General features: G+C 36.2%; 3 protein-coding genes across 6 annotated transcripts in view; 1 reads left to right on the forward strand and 2 right to left on the reverse strand.

Annotated features, from left to right (window-relative positions):
* The window catches only part of LOC113636639 (trichohyalin-like), a 501,252-nt gene that overhangs the window by 295,733 nt on the left and 181,373 nt on the right, over positions 1-24,146 (forward strand). The window lies entirely within an intron of this gene.
* il13ra2 (interleukin 13 receptor, alpha 2) lies at positions 1,394-9,874 on the reverse strand. The gene is made up of 10 exons (XM_027144206.2): positions 9,719-9,874; positions 8,617-8,738; positions 8,348-8,499; positions 6,401-6,554; positions 5,023-5,143; positions 4,640-4,824; positions 4,375-4,526; positions 3,303-3,447; positions 3,101-3,224; positions 1,394-2,052 (listed from the first exon to the last, which is right to left on the reverse strand). The coding sequence occupies exons 2-10, from the start codon at positions 8,711-8,713 to the stop codon at positions 1,956-1,958; spliced, it is 1,227 nt and encodes a 408-aa protein (XP_027000007.1). The 5' UTR covers positions 8,714-8,738; positions 9,719-9,874; the 3' UTR covers positions 1,394-1,955.
* lrch2 (leucine-rich repeats and calponin homology (CH) domain containing 2) overlaps positions 11,249-24,146 on the reverse strand; it is a 43,424-nt gene continuing 30,526 nt past the window's right edge. For all 4 annotated transcript variants that reach the window (XM_047809395.1, XM_027144191.2, XM_047809397.1 and 1 more), the window contains 5 exons: positions 23,940-24,003; positions 21,935-22,047; positions 19,687-19,824; positions 18,016-18,093; positions 11,249-14,736 (listed from right to left, as the gene is read on the reverse strand). In XM_047809395.1, the coding sequence (XP_047665351.1) occupies positions 14,617-14,736; positions 18,016-18,093; positions 19,687-19,824; positions 21,935-22,047; positions 23,940-24,003 (513 nt within the window). In that variant the 3' untranslated portion in view covers positions 11,249-14,616. The remainder of the gene's footprint in view (positions 14,737-18,015; positions 18,094-19,686; positions 19,825-21,934; positions 22,048-23,939; positions 24,004-24,146) is intronic.

Consider the following 24,146-nt stretch of genomic DNA (forward strand, 5'->3'; position numbering starts at 1 on the left):
AGCAAAAAAGCATGGTTCAATTTTTAATGTCCTTATTAAGAGCTTTGGAATCTACAACCATTGTCGGTTTTCCTAATTGTTAAAAACTAATGGGTAACTAGCATGGATTAGCTGTGGTCAAAACAAACCAACGTAACAAGAAATATAATTTTGTAACATTCAATATCATAAAACATTCTCACTTGTGTAACGTAATCCCTTGCTGTCTGGTTTTTAGATTTTATTCATTTGAACATCCAAACGCAGCACAAAAGTCCGGCATCGTCCATAAATTTGAAGTACAAAACCGTTGCTCCAAGATGACGATTTAGAACCCCAAGGGGACATCTAGTTGTAGATATCTATGAGTGTCGTTCACCAACTAGCTAACAAATTACCTCAGTTAACTAGCAGAAAGCTTACTGCAGAAATCGTATCTTACTGCAGAAAAGTATCATATATTTCCAGGGCTGGAGAGAACTGAAGGAGCAGGAAGGCCTGAGATGGGACGCAGAGGTTTCTTTTTTCCTTCTCGAAAGGTGAGTAAAGTTGGTTTTGCTTTGTTTCATAGAACTAATATATGCCCTTCTTTGCATGATTATGCTTGTGTGTCATTTTTGCTTGTTTGTTTATCTGCAATCATATTGTTCTTCCCTTTAGCTATGATAAAGACACATTTCTTTCCATTAGTTGCCTGGGTTACATATGTATGTATGTATGTGTGGGCGGAGCTATCAATACAGGGATGGGCCCATTTGGGTTAGGGGCGTGTTTGTTTTGGTGATTTCAAATGTCAACATTGGCTTTCAAACATCGTACACCCCACCTTTAAATAATTACAATATATAGCTTATATAGCATCACCCAGCAGGGGGCGCCCCAGACTAACATGCTCCAACTGATCAACCAGATTTGGTTTCCAGATCATTCTTTGCGGATAAACAATGCAGTTTGTCACTCTAAACATATTAGATTAATCTCTTTAAATGCCACACAGCAACTAACTCACAGTAAAGATGAATATGACAAGAATATGACAAGCTACAACCTTTCTGGTTGATTTCCTTAATTCAAGTAAAATATATGTTTTCATTTATCCTCAACACTTTGAGCACCTGGAGAGCTATAACCTGAATTTCTAACTAAACCTAACCACCTGTATTTGAGGAAAAATATACTACATCAGCAATAATAATAATGACTTATTTACATTAATTGAAATGTAGTTTTGACTACATGTAGTAATAAAGTGTTTTTGCAATGTTTGCATTGTACAAATTACAAAAATTTGTCATGTTGTCTTTAAAGTGAAAAATGTGTTTGGGGAAAGCCAAATTTTACTGTCTGACTCAGACTGTCACAAGTGTGTTTCTAAAGAATCACCTGTTAGATGTCAACCAGCTAGATTTAGTGATATAGCAAAAGACAAATCTTTTATTGTAAAAGCTGTGACATACAGAGGAGAAAAGTGAGGTTTCAAATAACTTGTTCAGTGTGTAACATACAGTAAACAAGGAAAGGATAGTGAATGTCCTTTTTAAAAGGACGTATTATCGAACAGACAAAGAAATAATAGCAAGTTTCATTAAACAAATAACATGCTAAAATATTCAGTAAAACATACATTGTTTAGTTTAAAGGTTGGCAAGAACTCTGGCATTTAATGAGTAACTTTGGATTAGTACAGTGTTTTAATAAAAATGGCAAGTAAACAATACAGGAAATACATTCAGAAAGGAAACACTGTTTGGTAGTGCTATGCTGCCACATATATATATTGAATTTTACCTACAGTAGATTGACAGCATTCACTGTTAAAAAAAAAAAAAAAAAGGTGCAGGATTTATATGTTTCATTGTGCATCTTAAGAAAACATGTCCAGCCATTGAATTGTTCAGTATTGTAAACTGATTGGATGGAAACTGACAGAGGCTATGTACTTGCACAAGGTGCAATGATGGCTGAGAAATGAACATTTAAATCATAGGACTGAATATAGTGGGGACCACCTTCTGAACCTTTTCCTGGTACAGAGCACGAAAAATATGCTTTTGTTCGTTTCTGTTGTTCCACCTGGAGAGAGACAGAAATACCAATAAAAATGAGCATAACCTGATATGGTAAGTCAAACTGTGGATTCAACCTGGAATCTATCAGTAAAAACCTGGCTCTGCCCTAATTAGTCAGTGTATTGATATGTCTTTCTTAGTCCTGTATGTCATGGAAGAAACAAAACCGGTCAGGGCATGCTGTTATGCTCTAACAATGAACAAGGGATGTAGTGACGAAATGGGACAGGTTGATTTAACTATGAACCTTAGTTATTATTTAAAAGTAAAGGGAATTTGTGGGTGTTTCCAGACCACTGTGACAAAAATGAGCATGTTTATGTTTGTGATTACACAGTTTATTTTATTGCATGATTTGCCTTTTCATGTCAGTAATTTTGATTGGTAATCATGTGGCCAGTATGAGAAACATTTTATCCCTACCTGAACCATGCTAATTAGTTAATAATATAATTGTCCTACCCTACCTGCCTTTCTAGCTTTGCTCTCCTTTTAGAAAATATTACAGCTGGAAGGTTTAAAAATGGACACGGTAAAATGGTTAAATGTCTTTGATAAGTGACTAGTTTACAAGTAAAATGTTTTCTCATTTTATAACGTTATGATGCTTGTTCATTATGGAATATTGTGCAGCGATTAGCTTAATTATGTGAGTTAATTACTGTACAGCTTAGAACTTGTTAAACTACTTTTTTTTTCTAAGTATATACAGTACTATATAGGCCTGTGTGTCATCAGATTTATTACTTAATTCCTGTCAACCCAGTTGCTTTGGAGTCAATTCCAAACAATTAAAATGATTGAGAGTTTAGCAATATTTAGTGTTTCAGCTAGTGAGGCAGGAGATCTTTATTTATGAATTCTGTAGTAGCCTTAGATAATTTTATAATATTTGTGATTTTAAATATTTAAACAGTAATTGATTACTTAAATTAATTGATAATAATTGCTAAACAAATTTTAAAATAGTTCTTAGTTGCAGCCTGAGTTCTGTCTGCATTTCATGTCCTGCTCAGTTTAGTAACCAACATATTATTCAGTCATAAACTTACATCTTCCTGAACATCCAAAGTATGAAGCAGATGGTGCCAACCAAAACAGTGATGCTGGCTATAATAACAATCAGTAGCAAAGTGCTCCAGGATGTTGTAGATCTAATTATTTCTGGTTCAGTCTCTGTGGAAAAAGGATGGATCAGACATCACGTGTGGGCCATGGACACCAGCCTTTGATAAGCATTTTATTGTGACTTACCTGGAATGCATCTTGGCTGACTCCAGTCACTCCAGAAACCATCATCGGCACAGTAAATGTTCACTTTAGATCTGACCTGGAAGCAGTTTTTCTTAGTTTCACCATCCTGATGGAATGTATATGCTGTCTCCTCAATCACCAGTGTCTGTGGAAAGGGAGGGAAATCAATGCCAAATGATGACCAACTTCTTTGCTTTATATTAACTCTGATAATATAAATATAAATCTGCTGTGTCATAAAAGAAAGTTTAAGGAAGGAATATATGTGTGTGTGTGTGTGTGTGTGTGTGTGTGTGTGTGTGTGTGTGTGTGTGTGTGTGTGTGTGTGTGTGTGTATAGTTATAAGTTGTAAATGTGTGTACATACTCTGTGATTGCCACCGTAAAGTGTAGTGAAACATTTTCATAAAACTTCAACACTACAGCATTTATGTGAATGTACACAACTATGACATTTATATCAGATATTCTAGAGATTATCTAAAGTACTGTGGTCTATATTCTTGTTTAAAATAGTCGTTTGTTGGAGTGGTGTAGGGAGGAAAAAAATCTGTATGATGCATTGCTTTGTTCAGATTCTGCATAGATGTACAAAACATAAGAATTGACAATTAAAAAAAACAATTTTAAACTTATTTCTTAATTCAGACAATTACAAAAGCTGCGTAACTATTTAGATGCAGATCTGAGCAATTTCTGAATGTCTTGTTTACGTTCAAAATGTGAAAGTTGGAGAGCCGAACAAGTAAAAGTCGAGGTGGTGTCATTTGAAAACAGTTTGGGTCGATGAAAACAAAGTATGAGAGAAATGTTTGCATTTGCATGAACTTTTATGCAAAGATAAAATTCTTCCATACCCCATCTGCCATGTTCACCCTAATCCGATAATATCAGAATATACTGTTATGACTAACCAGTTAATCCTTGTTTAAATTTGATTGTTGGATTTATGTGTAGAAAAGAATGTGTAGAGAACAGTAACTCAGATGCATGAATTCATCAAATTCAGTCAAATATTGAAGCAAGGTATGTTTTTGACCCCTAGCAATGTGTGTGTAATGCTTTGTGTTCACCTGTTGCTTGTTGCCAGTGAGGTTCACTGTTGTTATTTCAAGCTCATACTCCAGACATTGATCAGGAATGGGACCTGATGGAGGTGCCCACTCTACATGCACCAGAGTGTTATTATGATCCAAATGAAGATTAGTCACTTCCCCAGGTTTGACTTGGAGACAGAGAAAACATGATGTTTAGGATTTTTTCGGATTTTTAGATGCAAACTCCTTCTAAGCATATGCTGTTGTGGTACTGAGCAGTCTGATGCTGTAGTGTAATTACCATGGTTTTGGATTGCCAAGGAAAAGAAAGCCGGCTGTAAATATCCCACCTCAGAAGACCCATTCACACAAATGTTAAACTCTGAAAAATCCAAAAGGGAAGTTGGAGGGAATCTACATCCTTTGTGGTGCCCAAGAGATGAGATGTATTCTGGGCATTCTTTTGTTTCCTGCATTTCCCTGTGCCTGGACAAATACAACAGGAACAAACACATTACAATACACATTTTGAATTAAACCAGTGACCACATTGATTGGTGCTATAAAGTACACCCCCCCCCCCAACATTTTATGTAAATATTTCTTTATTTAGGATGCTGTTCTGTTGGTGTCAGGCTTGTCGCAGATGCCTTGGGTTAAATTAAAGATGATGTAGAGCTTTACCAGTAATAGAGGTAGTATCTTGTGTTGGCAGGCTCAGCACTTCCAGGCTCCCATGTGCACTCCATGTATTCCTTGTTAACGTAAATGCAGTGGAAATCCCTTATTCTTGAGCCAGCCAAACCTGAGGCAGATATCCATTACAGTATTAAAGCAATACATTCATCTGCACAGAATTATAACGTCATTCTGTTCCTTTCAATTTAAAATATTTGGCCTTTGCTGAGTGCACTTGACTGAACCCCCTGTTAAGTGCTGTGATGAAAGGAATGATTGGTTTTCTGCTCACACTTGAGTGCACAAGAGAAGCTCCTTGGTGCCTTCATGGTGAAAAAGTTAATAGTTATTTCACCTCTTTTTCTGGGTTGACAACCTAGATTTGTCTGTTGGGTGCTGCATGACTTTCAGGCATTTTAAATGAAGTGTTATCATTCAATATATTGAATGCGTTCAAACTTCATAAATATACAATGACAGATTTGTGACCTTTGAACTAAAAACACTAGGAAAGATTTACTTCAAGGAAAGATTTAAACTTGTAGCCTCATGATTCACTTCTTCTCAAATAACCGTACAGCAAACAATATAAACAATTTTAAATGCCAAAAGCTGACTAAACATTTTGACCTTTACACCAACTAATACAACTGTGGGAATATTTGAAAATTGCATAATTTGCTTGCCAAACTGGATTCAGTCCAAGGGAGGACAATTGGTCATTGTAGCTTCATTTTCAACTAAACAAGGACTACACTTGATTGATTCAATGAAAGGGTGGGAATCTAAAGACAATTTGATCGACGTAACAGTAAAGGTTTTCAAGGGCACACAAGCACAGAGGTCCTAACAAATATCCTTTTTTTTTTGGTTTGCATTTCAAGTAGCCTTGTTTGGAGGGCATAATTTGGAGGGGACAGCCACAGAGCTTCATATCCACATAGTTATCCTTCTTTTTCTTTTGCTGCCCATAATTATTTGGTGCAAAATCACCTAGAGTTTCTTTTCACGTTGTAGGGCTGACAAATCTTTAAACACATTTTATGATAAGGGATTATTTCCGGCACTCCCTTAGTACTTGGGAAATGACCATTATATTACAGCCTAATGTAACTGTCTGATTTATATCTCCAACAATAAATATTTTCATCTTCATATACCAAGAATGAAGTAAGGATGACTTACTGTGAGAAATAACACTGGTAACTAAACTGTCATCCGAATGGGTCAGGAAGTTCCAATATCATGTGGTGACTCAGCTATAAAGATTTTGCATTTCCCAAGAGAAGGCCAATGATTTATGCCCCAACACTATCATACTGCCTCTGCTGAGTTCTTAAGCAAGTCCCTTTCATTATCAATCAGATTTTTGACTCATGCATACCTTCGTGTTTAAATGTGTGCACAAGCTCGACTTCCTGTCCCAGAATGTTTGCCCCATTGGTGCACAAACCCTTCAGCAGGGTGAGCATTTTCAGCCGGATGGGTTTCTCCAGGTCAAACTGGGCTGCATAGAATAGCTTGTTTGTTTGTACACCCTGGCACACATGAAACAAACACATAAACAAAAATCAGGCTATCATGAAAAGACTCAAAGATTAATATATTGCTAACGAAGCTGTTTTATTTTATTTTATTGCAAATCCCAGTAAACATGCTTTAGCTTATACACTTAACACAAACACGTATAGATATTTGTGAAAACATCAGAATTTCATCAGAGTTTTGGCATCCCGTCTACATTAAAATAGCATTTTGTTTCAGTTTATTGAAAAAACAAAAACGACTCCATCCAATGAAAAGGTATAATTGTGTCCATTGTGTTTTTAATTCGTTACATTCAATTGAAAAAAGATAATTTTTTTTTTTTACAAATGGTGTACAAACTCTCCAAAATCTGTGTGTATTTATGGAACCACACCACATTGACTAATATCGTTTGAAATATTGCAAACCATATAATGTAGAGTTATATAGATGAGAGTGACGTATTGTAAACCTAAAGTTTTTAGAGTATATTTATTTATTTGTTTGTTTGTTTGTTTGTTTGTTTTTATTTTTTATACATATTGCATTTTTGCTTATAAGTGGATGTTAGTCAAAGTAACAGATTTTGTCTGCCTGAAGGCTTCTTTCGAACAGAATCTTAATGGATTATAGACAACTCACAAGCTATAAACAGGGCCAAATAAACATAGATGATGTGAACAATTTGTTCAGAGTCTGGTCAATCTTTGAACAAAAACTAAGGAGCATATTGTACATGTTTGGCATGAAGCTAGATAAATGACTCACAACGTGACACAGCTTTCAAACATGCTATTCAGTCCACTAGGGAAAAGAAAACATGTTCCCAGCTGAGATAATGCCCCAAGGTACTAAGTTATATATGTCCCGCAAGTGCTCTCATATCTTGCAGATGTGTAAGCCAAGATTTATTTATTTATTTATTTTTGCATTCAAGGTCATGTTTAGCATCCCTAATATACTTACAATCATGTTTTGTAGTATAAATTAGTGCATTAGCTAGGATATTAGCTAGCTATAAAAAAAAGTCTAGGACAAAGTCATTATATTGTATTGTCTAGCAACTCTTGCTGGTGTTACAGCATCTAGTGACTGTTTAGAGTATACTGTATATATACTGTCTATTGATGACACTTCTGCTTTAAATGTGAAGTTACTACATGTGAACACAAAAGGCGATGTAACAATACTCGACTGAAACTGGGGCTATTAATGGAAACTTTTGTGTACGTGGTTTCTTTAGCCACACCCTAGAACTGCTAAAAATAAACAATTTTTATAACTTGTCAAGGTCAGGTTTCTCTCTATGGCAGTTAGAAAAGTATCACAGATTGTAGATGATAAAGAAGGAATTATATATATATATATATATATATATATATATATATATATATATATATATATATATATATATATATATATATAGTAACTTGGAAAGGGAAATAAAAGAGGTGTGGGCAAGTGATTGAAATGGAAAACAAGCATGAATTTGATTAGAACAACAGATGACAATAGACAACACTGATCTTATCATACAAGTTCAAGAGAAATGCCTCAAGTCAAAGCATCCGAGGCATATGACTTTCAGGGAAATGAACTTCTCTTTCAAGATTAGTTACCATGTAGTCATGGAAAAAAAAAGATTAGATATAGTTTTTATTTATTTATCATAGAGGTTCAATAATATTGTTTAGTTGATTAAATTCAGCATTAATAAAGAAAATAACTATAGGCTGTATGCCTTTATCTCTAAGATTTGAAATGCACAGAGAATATGTGTGTGTTAGTGTGTTTTGAGGCATACCTTCCATCTCTCTGTATATGTGTCATAAAAGCGGAGCTGGTAGCGGATATCACAGTTTGAGAGGTTAAACAAGCTGCTTGGTTGACTCCACTCAATGTTCAAGTAACCCAGATGACCTGGATCAATGATCTTTATGTTTTCTGGAGGATCCACTGGAGAAAAAAGTGTTTGTTAAGAAAAACTGATTGTTACTGGGTCATTATTAACTCTTTTTAAGTCAAAAAAGACTGTTTAAGACTCACACAACACTGACAAATCACACAGCTCACCTGAGATGTCTGCTAAGGTGGCTGAGAGTGACATATGCTTAGTCAACAAAGCAAAGATGACTAAATGCATCCAGGACAATGTTTGGTGCAAAATCATCCTTCAGTAATGCACTTGTGATCTCCTGAGATAAACAAAAGAGCCAGTTAAATTGTAATGTGAAAGATGTATTTTTGATACTGAGTTTTTTGGATTTGAAATGTAAGTCACCTTCTATTCATATTTCACAACATAATTCTATTTATAATCCACTCATGTGCACATTTTCCAGTCCTGTCCTTAACAATAATGTCCTAAATTGTATTATAATTTAATTTGCTAAGCATATTGAAGCTCTAAAAATGATCAATGACAGAATTATGGACTAATAAATGAAATAAATATTGAAAGTTTGATGACTTCAAGGATTTTAATATTCTAAAATTTAGTATTCAGTATTTTAACAGAATATTTGAAATACTTCAGTCCCACTGAACGTAGCAGTTAACTAGTGTGTTAGTCAGCCAAGCTATCTATACAAACTATGTGGCTAAAAGAACTTAAAAGAACAAAGATGCAGAAGTTTGTATGCCCCCAGCTATCTAACCATCACAGTAGATTTAGTATTTTACGTGTAGGAGCCAGGTTATGTTTTTCTTATGAACAGCTAAATCAAGCAAATAAAAAAAAGCATAATGACCATAATTGCTTTAACAGTGATCAGATAGTGCAGGAGAGAAACACACCTACACACGTCATAAGCTACTTACCGCCAACTATCTACCCACACACTTGTGCATCAGAGCCAATGACCTAAATAAATTCTGAACATTCAGATGAACGAATAAACTTATGCTGTCAAAATATTCCTTCAAGACTGTTCTTCAGTCTTATAAGACCTATATAAGGATCATAGTTCTTCGAATACAAAGTCATTTCAACAGGTTACACCAAGCCCAGTTTAACACATGCACAGTCAAAGATTCAAAGAAAACTTAAAGAAAAGAAAAAAAGAACAAAAGTGTAGATCAATTCTTTTTTTTTAAAACAAAGAAAAATACTTTAAAGTAGAAACCAGTTACATAAAGTCATGTGTACAAGAATTACATGAATAGAATAACTTACTTGATGTTTGTGAATGGCAAGACGGAGCACTTCTCTGTTGGGATGCTCTTGGTGTGTGTTTACACACACTTCACTGAAAGAAGTCTGAATGTACTGTACACTTCCAGAGATCGCCTTTTTTTTAAAAGCTGATTACAGCTCCCTCTACAGGTCTATGGGAACAAAATACCTTAACAATCTTTTGAAGACATTTGCAGGCAATTCTATGAACTGTTTAATCTTTGAGGGGGATGACAATGTAAAAGTAGTTTATCAGAATACTGTATTAATCCCCAGGGGGAAATGGGGGGGTGGGGGGTGGGGGGGGGAGATATAAATCCAGATCTACAAAATATGACTTTGTAGCCTAAATTGTGGAATTGTGTAAATAATTTTCAAGTATTTACTTGCATTTTTTGGGGTCAAGCTCCTAGAATTGGTGCTTCTGAAATTTTAGGTGATAGCTAAATGGACTGTAAATAAATCTTCCTGTGGCTTTATATCTACATCATTCATTCTCCATGCAGATGAAACTGACAATTTTCACAACAGAGCTAATCAGATCACAAAGTCTTATCGCAAAGTTTGAAAACCGCAAGCAATACGGTGTGTGAGTTTTCTGCTTCATTTTTGAGCTTGGGTTATATGCATATATTTAACCCCTGGGTTGTGTAAATGTGTGTCCTTGGTGCCCTGTTGAATAGCTGCCCCATCTAGAGTATATTCATGTATTAAATATAGTATCTTATATTAGCTACTGAAGATGACGCGGTTATTACTATCAATTAACTTATAATTACAAATACCATATTTTTAAAATGATTGTTACATCCTGTGCAAACTTAACAAGTTAGCTGTAAAAGAGGTTTAAATGGGTTTTATTTTAAAGAATAAACATCTCTAAGCAACAACCAGTCGACCCAACTACGTCACAAACTTGTATGTGGGCTACTTTAAATTGCAAAAGTATTTTTAAGAGTTTTTAATATTTAGCAATTTCCTGCATATAAAGTATTCATTGTTGCTTAATTCCATGATCTGTGAGTCAGGTTTGAGACATTCCTACTAATACCACTCCTGCGACACAAGTGGCTGGTGGCACTCACAAAAACATGTCACAATATAAAAGAAAAAAGATCAGCACCAAGGAAAATAGGAACGGATGAAGGGACGAGGTACAGAAAACTGTACTGAGTAAGCAAGCTGTCCCAATGACCCCTGGATTTCCTTTTTTTCTTGTAGAATGTTATGTTTCCCTTTTCCAGGGAACTGTTACAGTACAGTACATACCATTTCCCTGGAAATTGAGAGGTCACTCTAATACTTGTCACTAAACAAGAGAGACACAGAGTAATCCGGACTTCACACTAAACAGTTGCAACGATCCATTGCGCTTAATTACTCCATCCAACACTAACCTATCAAAAACAACAACAAAAAAAATCATTTTCTATTCATCATATTCTTTTGCAGTTAGCTGAAGAAAACCAGAAATATCAGAAATAAACATTCTTCACACATATAAAAGCAACAATAAAATCAGCAATGACGTAATTGGAAAAGGTCTTTTTATTTGAACTTTTTTCTTCTTGTGACCTTTGAAGCTGTTCATTTATTTCATTGTTTCCTTAAGAAATGTTCTAATACTTTTATACAGAGTTTATACAGGAATTTAAAGTTGATCACAGAGGATCCAGGCATGCAAACAAAGTCATGTTTCATACAAAACATCTATCTACACACACATCTTTGTAGAAATCATACTGTCCTGACAAAAATGTGTGCACATTGACCCCCACTTTTTACAGAATATTACAGAGTTGCAAGGACATTAAAAAGCCGGTACACACTGCACATGCTTCACCTCCAAACCATATCTCTATTATCTTAATGTGATGCGAGTTATGACTCACATGCTATAACAGAGGGTGAGCTACTGTTCAGTTCACCCTTTTCTATGAAAAGAAGTTAACAGAACAGCACTTGAATAAGGTTAAAAAAGACAAATGATGCTTTAAGCAATAATGGCATTGTATAGGGAATGTTAGTGAGGTGAAGAAGAAAAAATGGCAGTCTATAGCTTGGGGCAAATATATCCTTACTGACACAAAACTGCATTATTGCAATTGCATAATGAACCAAGATCATAATAACAATTCAGTTTTGCATTACACATGTTATGTACAAATTAAATTGCTCTTTACAGTTTAACAAAGCAATGCTGTTATAAAGATCGAAGAGAGAAAAACAAGACTTTTTATGTCCACCCAGAATGATTTGAAACAAGTTGTTACTGGAAAAACACTCGCTAGTCATAATAAAACGATCCCACAATATGCATTTCTGAGAGCATTATGGAATCATCAGCCGTTTTGGAACATCAATCAACTGGTACTCCTTAACAAATATCGGCCCTTCTATCTTAAATGTTGTTTTTGTAAGTGGAAAACAAGGGCACAAGGATGAAAAACAGATGAGACTTAAAGATGTTTCAATCAGCATGAATGTATTTTGGCTAAAAGCCAGTAAAAGTTATTTGAACAGGGTCTGTTATAAAGGTTTAGGATTTTATGAGTCAGTCCTGTAACTACAGTAGCTCAAGAGACAAATATAACTTTTACAGACCCGTTAATTAAAAAATTCCTGTAAAATGGTATGCATGCCATGGCTTGTATGAAGTACTGAATGTATAGAAGTGGTTTTAAAATCTGTATGAGCGATAAGCCTTAACTCCTGTTGTATGTTTATGTTGACTGGACATTGGTCAAGAAGTTGTATGTTTTGCATACTATAGTTTACACAAAGGAAGTAAACAATATAGTAACAATAATAATAGTAAGGAAACAATATATACATTTATGTGTTATGACATGACATGAGCATGGGCCGATAAGGTGTGTGTGTGTTATGGCTTGGACACAGAAAGTAAAAAATGCATAGAACCAGTGTAGAGACCTTACTATTAAATATATAAGCAATTGAACATGGGTAACACCATAAGCACGAAGGTAGTAAACTCCATATAAAGAACCGGCAGATAGAAACTCCGCACCAAACCAAAGGGTCTCCCGTAATATTTGTAAGGTGACTTGTTCTGTTCCTATTAATAAAACAAACTGGGATTTTTCTGTCATAAAATTATGAACAGATCAGTAATGACACATTTACATGTATTTTGCATGTGGAAAAATCTGCTGATTTCATAAAGGCCACAAAGACTTATACGTCATTACAACAAGCCATGTTAGCACATTCTTTTTCTGGGGGGCGATTTAGGGGCAAACGGAGTAAAATTATTTCATGATCAGTTGACTGGAATCGTGACATGTGAGTATGCAAGTACTGTATGTAATTAAGATTAATCCCACCTCACATCCCACCTGAGTATTACAATGAAATAAAAAAACAGAATAAAAAAAAAGACTTGTAGAAAAAAAACATGAATAAATATACAATAAATACATAAATTATTTGGACTCTTTTACAGTTAGTAGTCAGGGTTTGATGTTAGTCACATCACTGGACTAAAACTACTTTATGTGTACAGTACAGGGCAGAAGCTTGAAGATCCAAAAGAAAACAGTGTTCATAAAGATGGTGAATTTAAAGTGATAAAGTTATGAGAAATAGGAATTGCCTAGAAAGGTTAGACCTAATCATGACTGGAGTCAAATGTTTTTCCTTAAACTAGCATAGCTCACAAGCAGGCAAGATGCAATAAATTGGGCTGTTTGATTTACTTACTCTAAGAATTGTAATATTGATGGTTCGTTCCGATGTTGTGTGAGCATGTATTATGCTTAAAACCTACAAATCATCAAAAAAAAAATGGAATAAAATAAAAACTAGGATGCAGGGCATGGATGTATTTAACCTAACAGTCAGTGACATCATAATAGTCCCCTGGGTCCTTCTAAGCAGTTCATATCATTTTTCCATTTAAAACAAAACAAAAATATATAGATCCGGTTTATATATGTCACTCCATCAACAGATACATTTCACACTTTCTCTTCAGTTAAAGTGTGCATTCAGTGAAATAAACTAATCGTTGAATCGTCCACAGCTTAAAATCCGTGTTCTTAAATGTGTTCAAGGAATTCCTAAAAACACACGCAGATAGTATTTCTCCAAATTAGTGGCTTCATGCAGGAGGAGGACATTCTGTTCTGTGTGAAATAGTCTGCCCATTGCTCCGTATCAGCCGATCAAAAATTCTTTCTGGATAAACAATTATGAAATAGAGGAATACACATAGTAAGAGGTAGGAGGGAGAAGTAAAGCTTCCATTCACCTTTATGAGAGTGGCTAAATAAATAATAATAAAAAAAGTTTGTCATTTGTTGGGGTAGCATCGTCGCTCCACGGATAGAGGAAGCATGAGAAAGTAATGATAACATTTTACTAATAAATAAAGGTACAGCCACTTCTCCCTTAAGTCAATCTAAAATTCACTACCAGTCTACTGTTAAAATAGTATGCTGCCTGTGGAACACAGCATTTTGGCAAGTGGTATTGGCAGATAAGCATTTAGCAGCCACGAACACATGCTGATTTATGTAACATTTTGTGAAACCTTTTATGGAACCAGAGACAGTCAGGACAAAATGCGCTATCCTACCCGAGGCAGTGCTCAACCTAATTAGATAATATCATCTGTCTACTTCCATTTCTTCTCCATCCCTCCCTCTTATCATGTTACCTGTCTCTTAGTAGCTCGCGGGTCAATAAACTAAGGTTAGAAGGTTCCAGAACTTTCTTTTTGTGGCTTCTAGCAAGGGTTGTTAAGTTTGCTCAGAGAAAGCTTTCCTGTGGTTAAAGTTCAGAGGCTAAAGTAGTGCATATAGCAGAGTGCTCAGGCGAACATAAGGCAGGATGGAAAATGCTAGTTTTGCCTGAGCTTTTTCCCAGTTTCAGTGCTACATGGTGGATGTCTGAGTCGGTTTGGATGATGACAAATCCAGCAAGGCTTGAACAGTAACACCGACTTTCACCAAACCTCTTTCCTCCAGAATGTGATGAGGCAAACATAACTTGTCCTGCAGGAGAAAACACATCAATATCATATCTATATCTTTTATCAAAACGTTTATACCACAGCCAAAACAACAATTTTTAAAAACTGTAGCGAAAATGAACTAATATGAACGTCTCGTTCTGTTGTTCGGTTGTAATTGGAGAGTGTAAACGGTGTGTTACGTGCCAAGGCACGTATTTTGCCGCTGTGTTTTAATTGTGTGTGTTACAGCGAATTGGCTGCATGAGCGCGATGCGGTGTACCCAATACCGGTCGGTGCAGGGCGGAGACGCAGCGTACGGACACCGCCCCGGAAGAAGTCGGCAACCATATAGGAATGTTAATTAGTTAATTAATTAATTAATTTCCTTCCTGCTTAAGAAAAATATATGCTTCATAAGAGGTGACTAAAGGAAATACAGATGGATGGACACTAGATGTAAACCTCTGATGTAAACGTCAGACACAGGAAGAACAGATTAGTTTAAAAAAAAAAAAATCTAGAAAACCTGTACAGTTGAACAGCATCATGTGGACATATGAGACAATTATCCACATTTACCAGACTGACAGGAGAGAAGAACTTAAAGAATAAAGGAACTGCTCATGTTTCAAAGCATACCACCTCATTTTATGGCATGGATATACTGTATATGGCTATGAAGACCTGTCATCGAAGAGCTGTCATGACGTGGATTTGTTTGGTCTGGGACACTAGACTGATTCACGAGGAAAAAATGCAAGACCCACCCTCCTGCACTTTTGTTGTGTAGAAGCATGTCACCACCCATGGCAATCATCAGTTCATTTCACCACCCATGGTAATTATCAGTTCATTTCACCACCCATGGTAATGGTCAGGTTACTTCTACAACTTTACTGAAAGAGTACAATTATTTGTTACTGTAATGTGAAAACGGTATTATAAATTTTTTGTAATGTAATCAGCAAGTACATCTTTTTTCTATCTTGCATGCTTATGAGTAACACGGAAAACAGCCTGGAAGTGCATTGAAGTATAGACGGCTAGCAAATCTCTGTTTGTATAGTCAATGTGTTGTTTTAGGCTGTAAAAATAATTAGACCCAGACACGGATAAATCTGGACTGATGCCAAAACCAACATACAAATTTAATCATAATCCAAAAACGTTTTCAATGGAGTGCGCAATTGTGATTTAACGCTATATATCTTTGAGGGTTCTGCTTCATCTATGTCCAATGACAGCAGCAATGCTACAGTATAGCAACGTCACCACTATTAATCACTCCCTCACTCACTCAAGGCAGCCAGATTAATCTACCGGTCACATGCTCTGGGCTACTGTAGGCAGGAGAACGGGCAGTCTCATCATTTGCGGGCAGTGAGGAGCAGTGCAAATATCGATAACTGACTTTTTTTTTTGCTGACTGAAAGTGAAAATGGCGTGCTCAAAACTGGCCGTCGATAAAAAGAAAAGAAAAGTTGATTTTGAAAACCACGAGTTAGTAAGTGGACAGAAAAATATGCATCTGTGCTGTGCATGGGAAACAGAAGGCCAACGTGTTTAATCTGCAACGACACGGCAGCAATCATCAAAAGTGGTAATGTAAAACTTCACTATGAAACCAAGCATGAACATTTTGAACAAAATTACCCTCAGAACACAGAGTTAAGGACCACAAAAATAAACCAGATGAAATCATCCTATGAAGCTAAAAGCAGTGTAATAGTTATATTTATATTATATTGGGTCCTGGGAAAGCTCAAGAAACCCTTCTCTGATGCTGAAATAGTCAAGGAGTGTATGAGTGAAGTGGTGACTGCTCTCTTTGAAGGGACTCAAAAGGATGAAATAATCAATAAAATAAACCAAATACCCTGTTCTGAGTCACTTGCTGATGATTTGCTTGAACAGCTTAGCTCTGCTATAAAAAAAAAAAAAAAAAAAAAAGCCACATTCATTTCGTTGGCTGTGGATGAATCCACTGATAACACAGACGATGCACAACTCATGGTCTTTGTCAGATATTTTGATGAAGAAAAGAGAGAATTTCATGAAGATGTTTTGGGTCTCACAAACCTCCATGGACACACAAGGGCAGGAGGATATTTATGAAGCCGTGACACAGATGCTTAGAGACAGAGAGACAGACCTGAAGCATGTTGTTTCCTTTGCTACTGATGGAGCACCATGTACTGTACTGATTGGGAGAGAGAGGGGATTAGTGTCACGCTTGAGAACTGTACTGGAGTGGTTCTGGGCACTGCAGAAAGAGCTGGAGCCATTTCTCTTGGATCAGAAGAGTGCAAAAGCCAAACCGTTTGTGGATTTCTTGAAGAATGAAGAGGAAATTGAAGTTTTTTCTTTTATAACCGACATTACTTCCCATCACAATGACCTTAATATGAAGCTCCAGGCCAAAAACAGCACAGTGTATGGCCTCATGTCAGCTGTCCATGCTTTCCAGAAGAAGCTGGAAGTGTTTAAATGTGACTTACAGTTCACTTACTGTAAATGTTCACTTCCCAAGACATTTGGATCAGACTGCAAGAAAACGTCACCATCACAATTATGCTGAATTCCTGGAAAAGCTGATTAAAAATTTCCAAACTTGCTTTGAAGATTTCCCTCTGGAAAAAAAAAACAAGTCTTGTTGTGCATCGAAAATCCATCTCTTGTCAAAAATATTGCAGAATTCTCATCTGAAGCCAACTTCGCTGCAATGAGAGCTAATTGAGCTCCAAGGAAACCTAGCACTGCAGGAATTTCACTGTGACCCTGTCACCTTCTGGACAAAGATGGTTACTGCAGCAGGTGTTCCTCTCCTGTAGAAGATGGCCCTTCAAATTCTCACCATGTTTCCCTCAACGTGCTGCTGTGAATCTTCCTTTTCAACCACGGACGTGGTGAAAAACGCATACAGCATCACACTCACTAATGAACATTTACATCAGTTCCTCCACCTGGCCTTCACACAACAACTTTAAACGACTGTGGCACAAAAAAGGTGTCACCTTTCACACTAAAAGTTCTACCATGAGGTTTTTTTGTTGTATAGTTTTGAAAAAAAAAAAAAAAAGTTTCGGGGATTGTCGTTTTGTTTGTTGGAATTCTCTATTTGGAATTTGAACTTCATTTCATCCAGACCTTGAACTGAATGGAAATTTGGTAAGTGGACCTTTCAAGTTTATATTTGAGTATAAATATATTCTCAAGTATAAATATATACCCCTGCTCTAGATCTACCACAAACCTGATTAAGACAAAGCGCTTACTGTAGTAAGTGCAAGTCAGACAAGACAAACATTTAACACTTACCTGTGGCACTCCAAGCTTCTTGCAAGCGTCCAGAAAATTCTCGACATTCCGCCGACATTTTGCCATGCTCAACTTTGGCTGCGGAGGGAAACCCGAGTTCATGTATTATTAGGTTTCAAGCGTGTAAAATATATTTTTTTCTCTTTTGCTGCAGTGACATGTTACAGAAAAATGAACTAAACCCTAAGATTTAGTAGAATCCAAATTTAAATGAAAGAAAAAATGATATAGTAACTAATTTATAGTAAATTCTCTCTAGAGATCAATAAACAATGCGTTACTTTGCTGCATTAATATCATATCATATGTAGACATCATGGTCATACATTATAGACAATATTTCAAGTACACAGCTGCATACTGTACCTCTTCGCCATAATCTTTGCTTGCAGGGCTATTTTTGTACTATGTAATTATTAATAAAAAGTGTGATATTACTTCAGGGTTTGCATGCTTTTGGTGTAGAGTGAATATGCATTATAGATCAGTGATGTTTCTGGAGAAACAGGACGTTTTAGGCAAAATAGCTTCTGAGAGCTGACTGTGGCAAACTGATGCTTTAATGCTTGTGATTGATAGCGGCCTCGTACAAATCTGCAACAGTTTTCTTACGCCTCTCGTTTTCATACATGCATGGTGAAATATTTCACAGCTCTTAATCCGTCGTGTCAAAATAGCCGATTGAATGTAGTCATGTTATGCAATACTTATTTTTTTTTTGCAAATACTCTAAACATTTAAGGAAACAAATGATGTGCCAAATAATAAAAAAAATCACACTCATGCTTGCTAGTGTTAACATGTTATGCACTGCATCACTCCTTTTTCATGACTACAGTTGTTTATTGTATCTCCTGGAAGAGATGCAATCATCTGTACAGTATGCTGTGAAAACCAAGATAAGATCTAAAGTTTCTTTGATCACCATTTAATCATAAGAAAGAATGATTTTTCCTTTCCGTAGCAAGACATTTTAATACGAATGGGCACAGCACTGCATTGGCAGCTGCTGCTATGGCACTAACGCCACTAAAATGACGACCCTTAAGGAACATGAGGTCATCTACACTCTCCAAACTTGGGACTCCTTGAATGCTACGTTTGATTATTATTATAGTTTTCACCACCTATATTTTCAAAAATGTACCAACAGCATTGGTACATTTTTATTTATAAAGCAATGCTAGGTAAACTTCCAGCGTATCTTTGTACTCTTCTTTGTGTTAGTTCTGGCAGTTACCAGTTGCGCTCTTCAAAGTGTTTGCTTTTAAATGTACCTAGAGTTTTTACTGAACTGGGGAAAACTGCATTTTCCTATTTTGGACCTTTGGCATGGAATAATTTGCAAAAAGATTTAAAACTAGAGAAATTGGTGTCTATCGGTGAATTTAAAGGCATCATAAAGAAAGTGGTAATGAATGCATGTGATTGTTTTTGTTGAGAGGATCCTATGTTTTAATATTTCTTTTTATTTTTGTACTTGTTGTATTTTAATATGCTGTCAAACTGTATGGCTGCTACCTTGGCCAGGTCTCTCTTGTAAAAGAGATTTTAATATCAATGAGACTTCCTGGAAAAATAAAGGTAAATAAATAAATAAAGCTAGATTTTTTTCCTGGACAGCTGTTGAAGCTCACATACATTGTTGGATTAAAATGGGGTCAGACTTACTACTGCTGGTGAGGGAACGTGAATGCTGGCCACAGACCGAGGTCGAATGTGATTGGCCAGATGGCACAACACGACACCGTCCATTAAAGCAGCACCCACATCATCAGGCAGCAAAACCTTCAATCTCGACTCCAGGTTCTGTAAATCCATCAGTGGAAACACATCCACACCGACATAATTAAGTATAATTAATAATCAGAAGTCAAGAGAACAAGAGGATTCTGTAAATCTAAACCATGATTAATTCACACAGGATTCGGTCAGCATTGTATTAATACCTCAAATGACAAACACGAACTCTAATAAACTGTGCATATGAGTTATATATATCTTTTCTAGGAGTACAACAAATCTAAACAAGTCTAGACTTCTTACCATATCTTTGTAGTATGAGCAAACTTTTCACTTGTAACAGGATTCATACATCAATTCCTTAAAACCAATTGCTGTCAAGGACTTTTAATAACAATACTAAAAATTGGATTTTTTTTGATGAAACAGGAGAGTCTTGCTGATCACCATTGGATCCATGCATCCAACTACCAGCCGCACCATAAAGGATTTAAGGTTTCCTTAAAGACTAATTCTAACAAAGCCAAACGTTACTAAAACTCAAGTTACCTAAGGCTATGAGATGTCACTATTCCTTTCACAACAGAAGTCAACAAAACTCTTGTCTGCTAGTTTAGATTTTATGAGATGCTATTTAGCTAGTGCAAATTTCATTTGACATAAAACCGGTTATACGAACAAAAATAGATTGTGTTGTCATTAAAGTACTGTTACGTCCAAGGATGTATGTGTCCCCCCCCCTTCTCCTTGTTCCTCACTCTTTCCTGGTTTTCCTCTCGTGTGTCTTCTGTGATTGTGCGGCTGTGTTTCCTCAACCCTAAAAGCTTTGATTTATATTTGGTTGATTGAATTTCTCCCAAAGTGTTACTGCATTAACCATCTGGTTGCACAGGTTGCCTACTAAAAGAACCCATTTTCTTTGTAAGTTAACTCTTTTGAATAGACTTTTGTTATTTCTTTACCTATTATGTTAAGCTGCTTTGAGACAATGTCTATTGTAAAAAGCGCTATACTAATAAACTTGAATTGAATTAAATGTTTATATTGTTAAAAGCACTGGGGTTGGGAATTGAACCATGCTGCCTTCACACATCACACCATTTTTATTCTGTTACTCGTTCCCCCGACCCTAGACTAGCTGGGGACATTAAAGTACTTAATGTTGCACACAGTTTATTTAATATTCCATTTCAAGCAGAAAACTTGAAATGTTTTTTATGCTCAGCAATTTTCTATGAAAAACAAAATAAATGAGGAATGGAGACTGAAAATATCATAACATAGCTCAAAACCGGGTGAAGGTTTCAGGTCATATACTGTACACATACCTCAGTAACCTCTCAAATGATGGTCATTATAGAGACTTGTTCACAAGCATATTACCAAAACAATTAACTGTATTGCACAGGCATGCTTTGAGCATGCCCGCCTTCTATTTATTGTATTTCCAGAGTATTACTATTACAAAACACTTGGTTACAGAGCCAGTGATGTTTTGTACCGAGTCACTTTTCTGCTATTCTGTCAGATCCTCTGTGATTTTAAGGCCCTTGATTGAGAAATGCTGAAAATACTGTGAAAACACTGCTCAAAAAGATTAAATGAACACTTCATTGTTACAGTATAACACCAAGTCATTAAACATTTCATGGATGTCACTCTATCCAGTTAGGAAGAATTAGTTTCACATGCTTTGGTCAAATGAATGACAACATGTGTACTAGAGAGGTAACAGCAAGACAATGCCTATGAAGGGAATGGTTATGCAGGTAGTGGTCACAGAGAATTGCTCTCCCCTTAAGCTTCCTGACCGCTTTGTCTCTAATTTTGTGTCCAAAACCCTTTGGCTATACAGTACAATGCATCTCTTTTTGCTTTTAGCCCGATTATAACGCCCACTTAGTGCTTTAGAGCAGGTACACCTACAGTATTGCATCACTAATGGAAAACATGCTAAACCAGACTACGTTAGTGGGCGTTTCTGAAGAGATGAAGAGATACTGACACAGAATTCTGCATTACAAAGCAATGTATACAGTACAGAAGGTAATATGATGCATCTTTACTCCAGGGTGACTTGGAGTATAAATCGACTATTTTTAGCATGAAACTATTTTTAACATGAAACTGTTCATATTCAAACTGGATATTATACCACTAGTTTTGGGATGCTGACCTGTCGCAAGAGCCTTATCTGCTCCATTTCCTCTCTGAGATGCTCCATTTTTCTCCTCATTGTGAAACTGGGGTCTGTCGAGGCAAACTCCTGACGGCTATTGCGGGAAAACGCTGAAATATGGAGACAAATTTAAATGTGTTAAATATCAATAAAAACTATAGTGCATACATACATACATACATACTTTTTTAATATCAGACACCACTAGAAGTAGTTCAGTTCTTGATTGTAAACTGTTTCTTTCTTTATTATTCCTACAATTGTTTCAGTACTGTTTTGTTAATATACGTACAAAACTTCAGTTCCATAGGAATGACCATGCACAGGTGAAGCGGTAGTTCAGTGCTTAAGGTGTTGTACTGTACCACAGATCAGAAAGTTGTAAATTGAAATCCTAGGGCCACTGCTGGGCCCCTGAGCAAGGCCTCAATTGCTCAGATGTATAAACGAGAAGATGTAAGTCACTCTGGATTAGGGTGACCTCGAAAAATACTGCAAAAGTCTGCATTATGCACCAAAACTGCAGGACATCCTTCATGCTTTTCCTGCTATGTGTGTTTTTTTTTGCCCTTATTAAGAGAAGTTCAAGTTCTACCATTAAGTTTTTTTTAAAAATGTGGGACGATTTCAAGAGGACGAAATGAAATGAAATGCATACTGACATTGAAATGATATAAAAACAGGAAAACATCACCTAAGATAGGAAGTTCCATTTTTGGTAAGATATTCCGTAGAATTTACAAAATATGATGAGAAGGTGATAAAGAACAATACAGTAGCTACCCTCTGAACCGTCGTGTCCGTGAACAAATGGCACGGTACCAAAAATGCTTTTCTCTTTATCAGTCATGAGAGCAGGACTCATGTTTTGGTCAACCGTTCACTAAAAGCGAGTTCCACAGAACTTCCCAAATAGGTTTCAACATAAAGCATACATCCTGCCGTTCAGATAAATTGCCAAAACTAGTTTTTTTCCTGGGAAACGTTTCCATCAGCAAGCATGACTTTATTTTCACAGAGACAAATGTGGGTGCACACTGAACCTCCTTTTATGGCTTTAGCTATTACAACATGTGCAAGTTTGATTATTACTTCATGCAACACAAACAAGCTTCGTGTTGCTTATGCTAAACAGAATAAAAGCAATTTTTCCAAGGACAGTGTTGTACAGTGTTTCCCTTTTAATGTGAATATCTACTCTATATATGGAAACTTTTATAAATGGCTCAAATGCAGACTAATGAGTGTCTAAATATTAATAAAAACAAACACATTAGGATCAGTGCCTATAAATTCCTCAGTCTCGTGGACATCTTAAGTGGTAGTTGATGTACAGTACTTGATATTTTGGGAAGTATACTGCTCGACTAAAAAAAAAGTACAGAGCATACTGATGTATTTTCCTGGAACTGGTCTGTTTGACAGCAGATTTTTATTCCATCCAAGCAACAGCCACACCTGAAATTCACTTGTAGGTCAACATCAATCAACTAAACAAGTGGAATCAGGTGTGGCTCCTCCTTGTTTGGACTAAAAATCTGCACCACGCCAGTGCTTTGGGGATAATATTGGACATATTATATTGTGGATAAGCCCAGGCAATGCATTACAAGAGGCGAGCTTGTCTTCTTTCAGTACAGATGAAGGCCTGGAATATTATGAAGTCAACTTGAAGCAACTCCGTTTCCTCTGAAAGATGGTACTACAGAATTAGGACATGCACAGACAGGTCCAAGATTATTCCTACAGACCAGGTGCCTTTTATTTTTCTTGCTGTAGAATTTCGATTTCCCTTTACTGGAACTAATATGCCCAAATATTTTCCAGCATGTGCACAAAATCAGCTCCGTGAAGACATAGTTAGGGGTGGAAGCACTTGAATGTCCTGCACAATGCCATGACCTCAGCCCCTAAACACCTTAGGATGTTTCTAATGCTTTTGTGGCAAAGTAAGCATCAATCACTCAATGAATGGATCTACACAAATAAATAAAGACTATACCTGATCTTGGCTTCAAGCCAAAAACAGTCAAGGTTGTGCTGAAGTCTGCAGAATGCATTCCCTCCTGCAACAAAAAGAACATTACAATTGTCCACATGAATTGTATCCAATATTTTCTATATGGCTGAACACAACACACTTAAATACTGTGCACACCAAACCAATATAGTATACTGTGTACATTTACATCATTTGGCAGACTTATCC

This window comes from Tachysurus fulvidraco, chromosome 26 (assembly GCF_022655615.1).
Source record: "Tachysurus fulvidraco isolate hzauxx_2018 chromosome 26, HZAU_PFXX_2.0, whole genome shotgun sequence".
Taxonomy (NCBI): domain Eukaryota; kingdom Metazoa; phylum Chordata; class Actinopteri; order Siluriformes; family Bagridae; genus Tachysurus; species Tachysurus fulvidraco.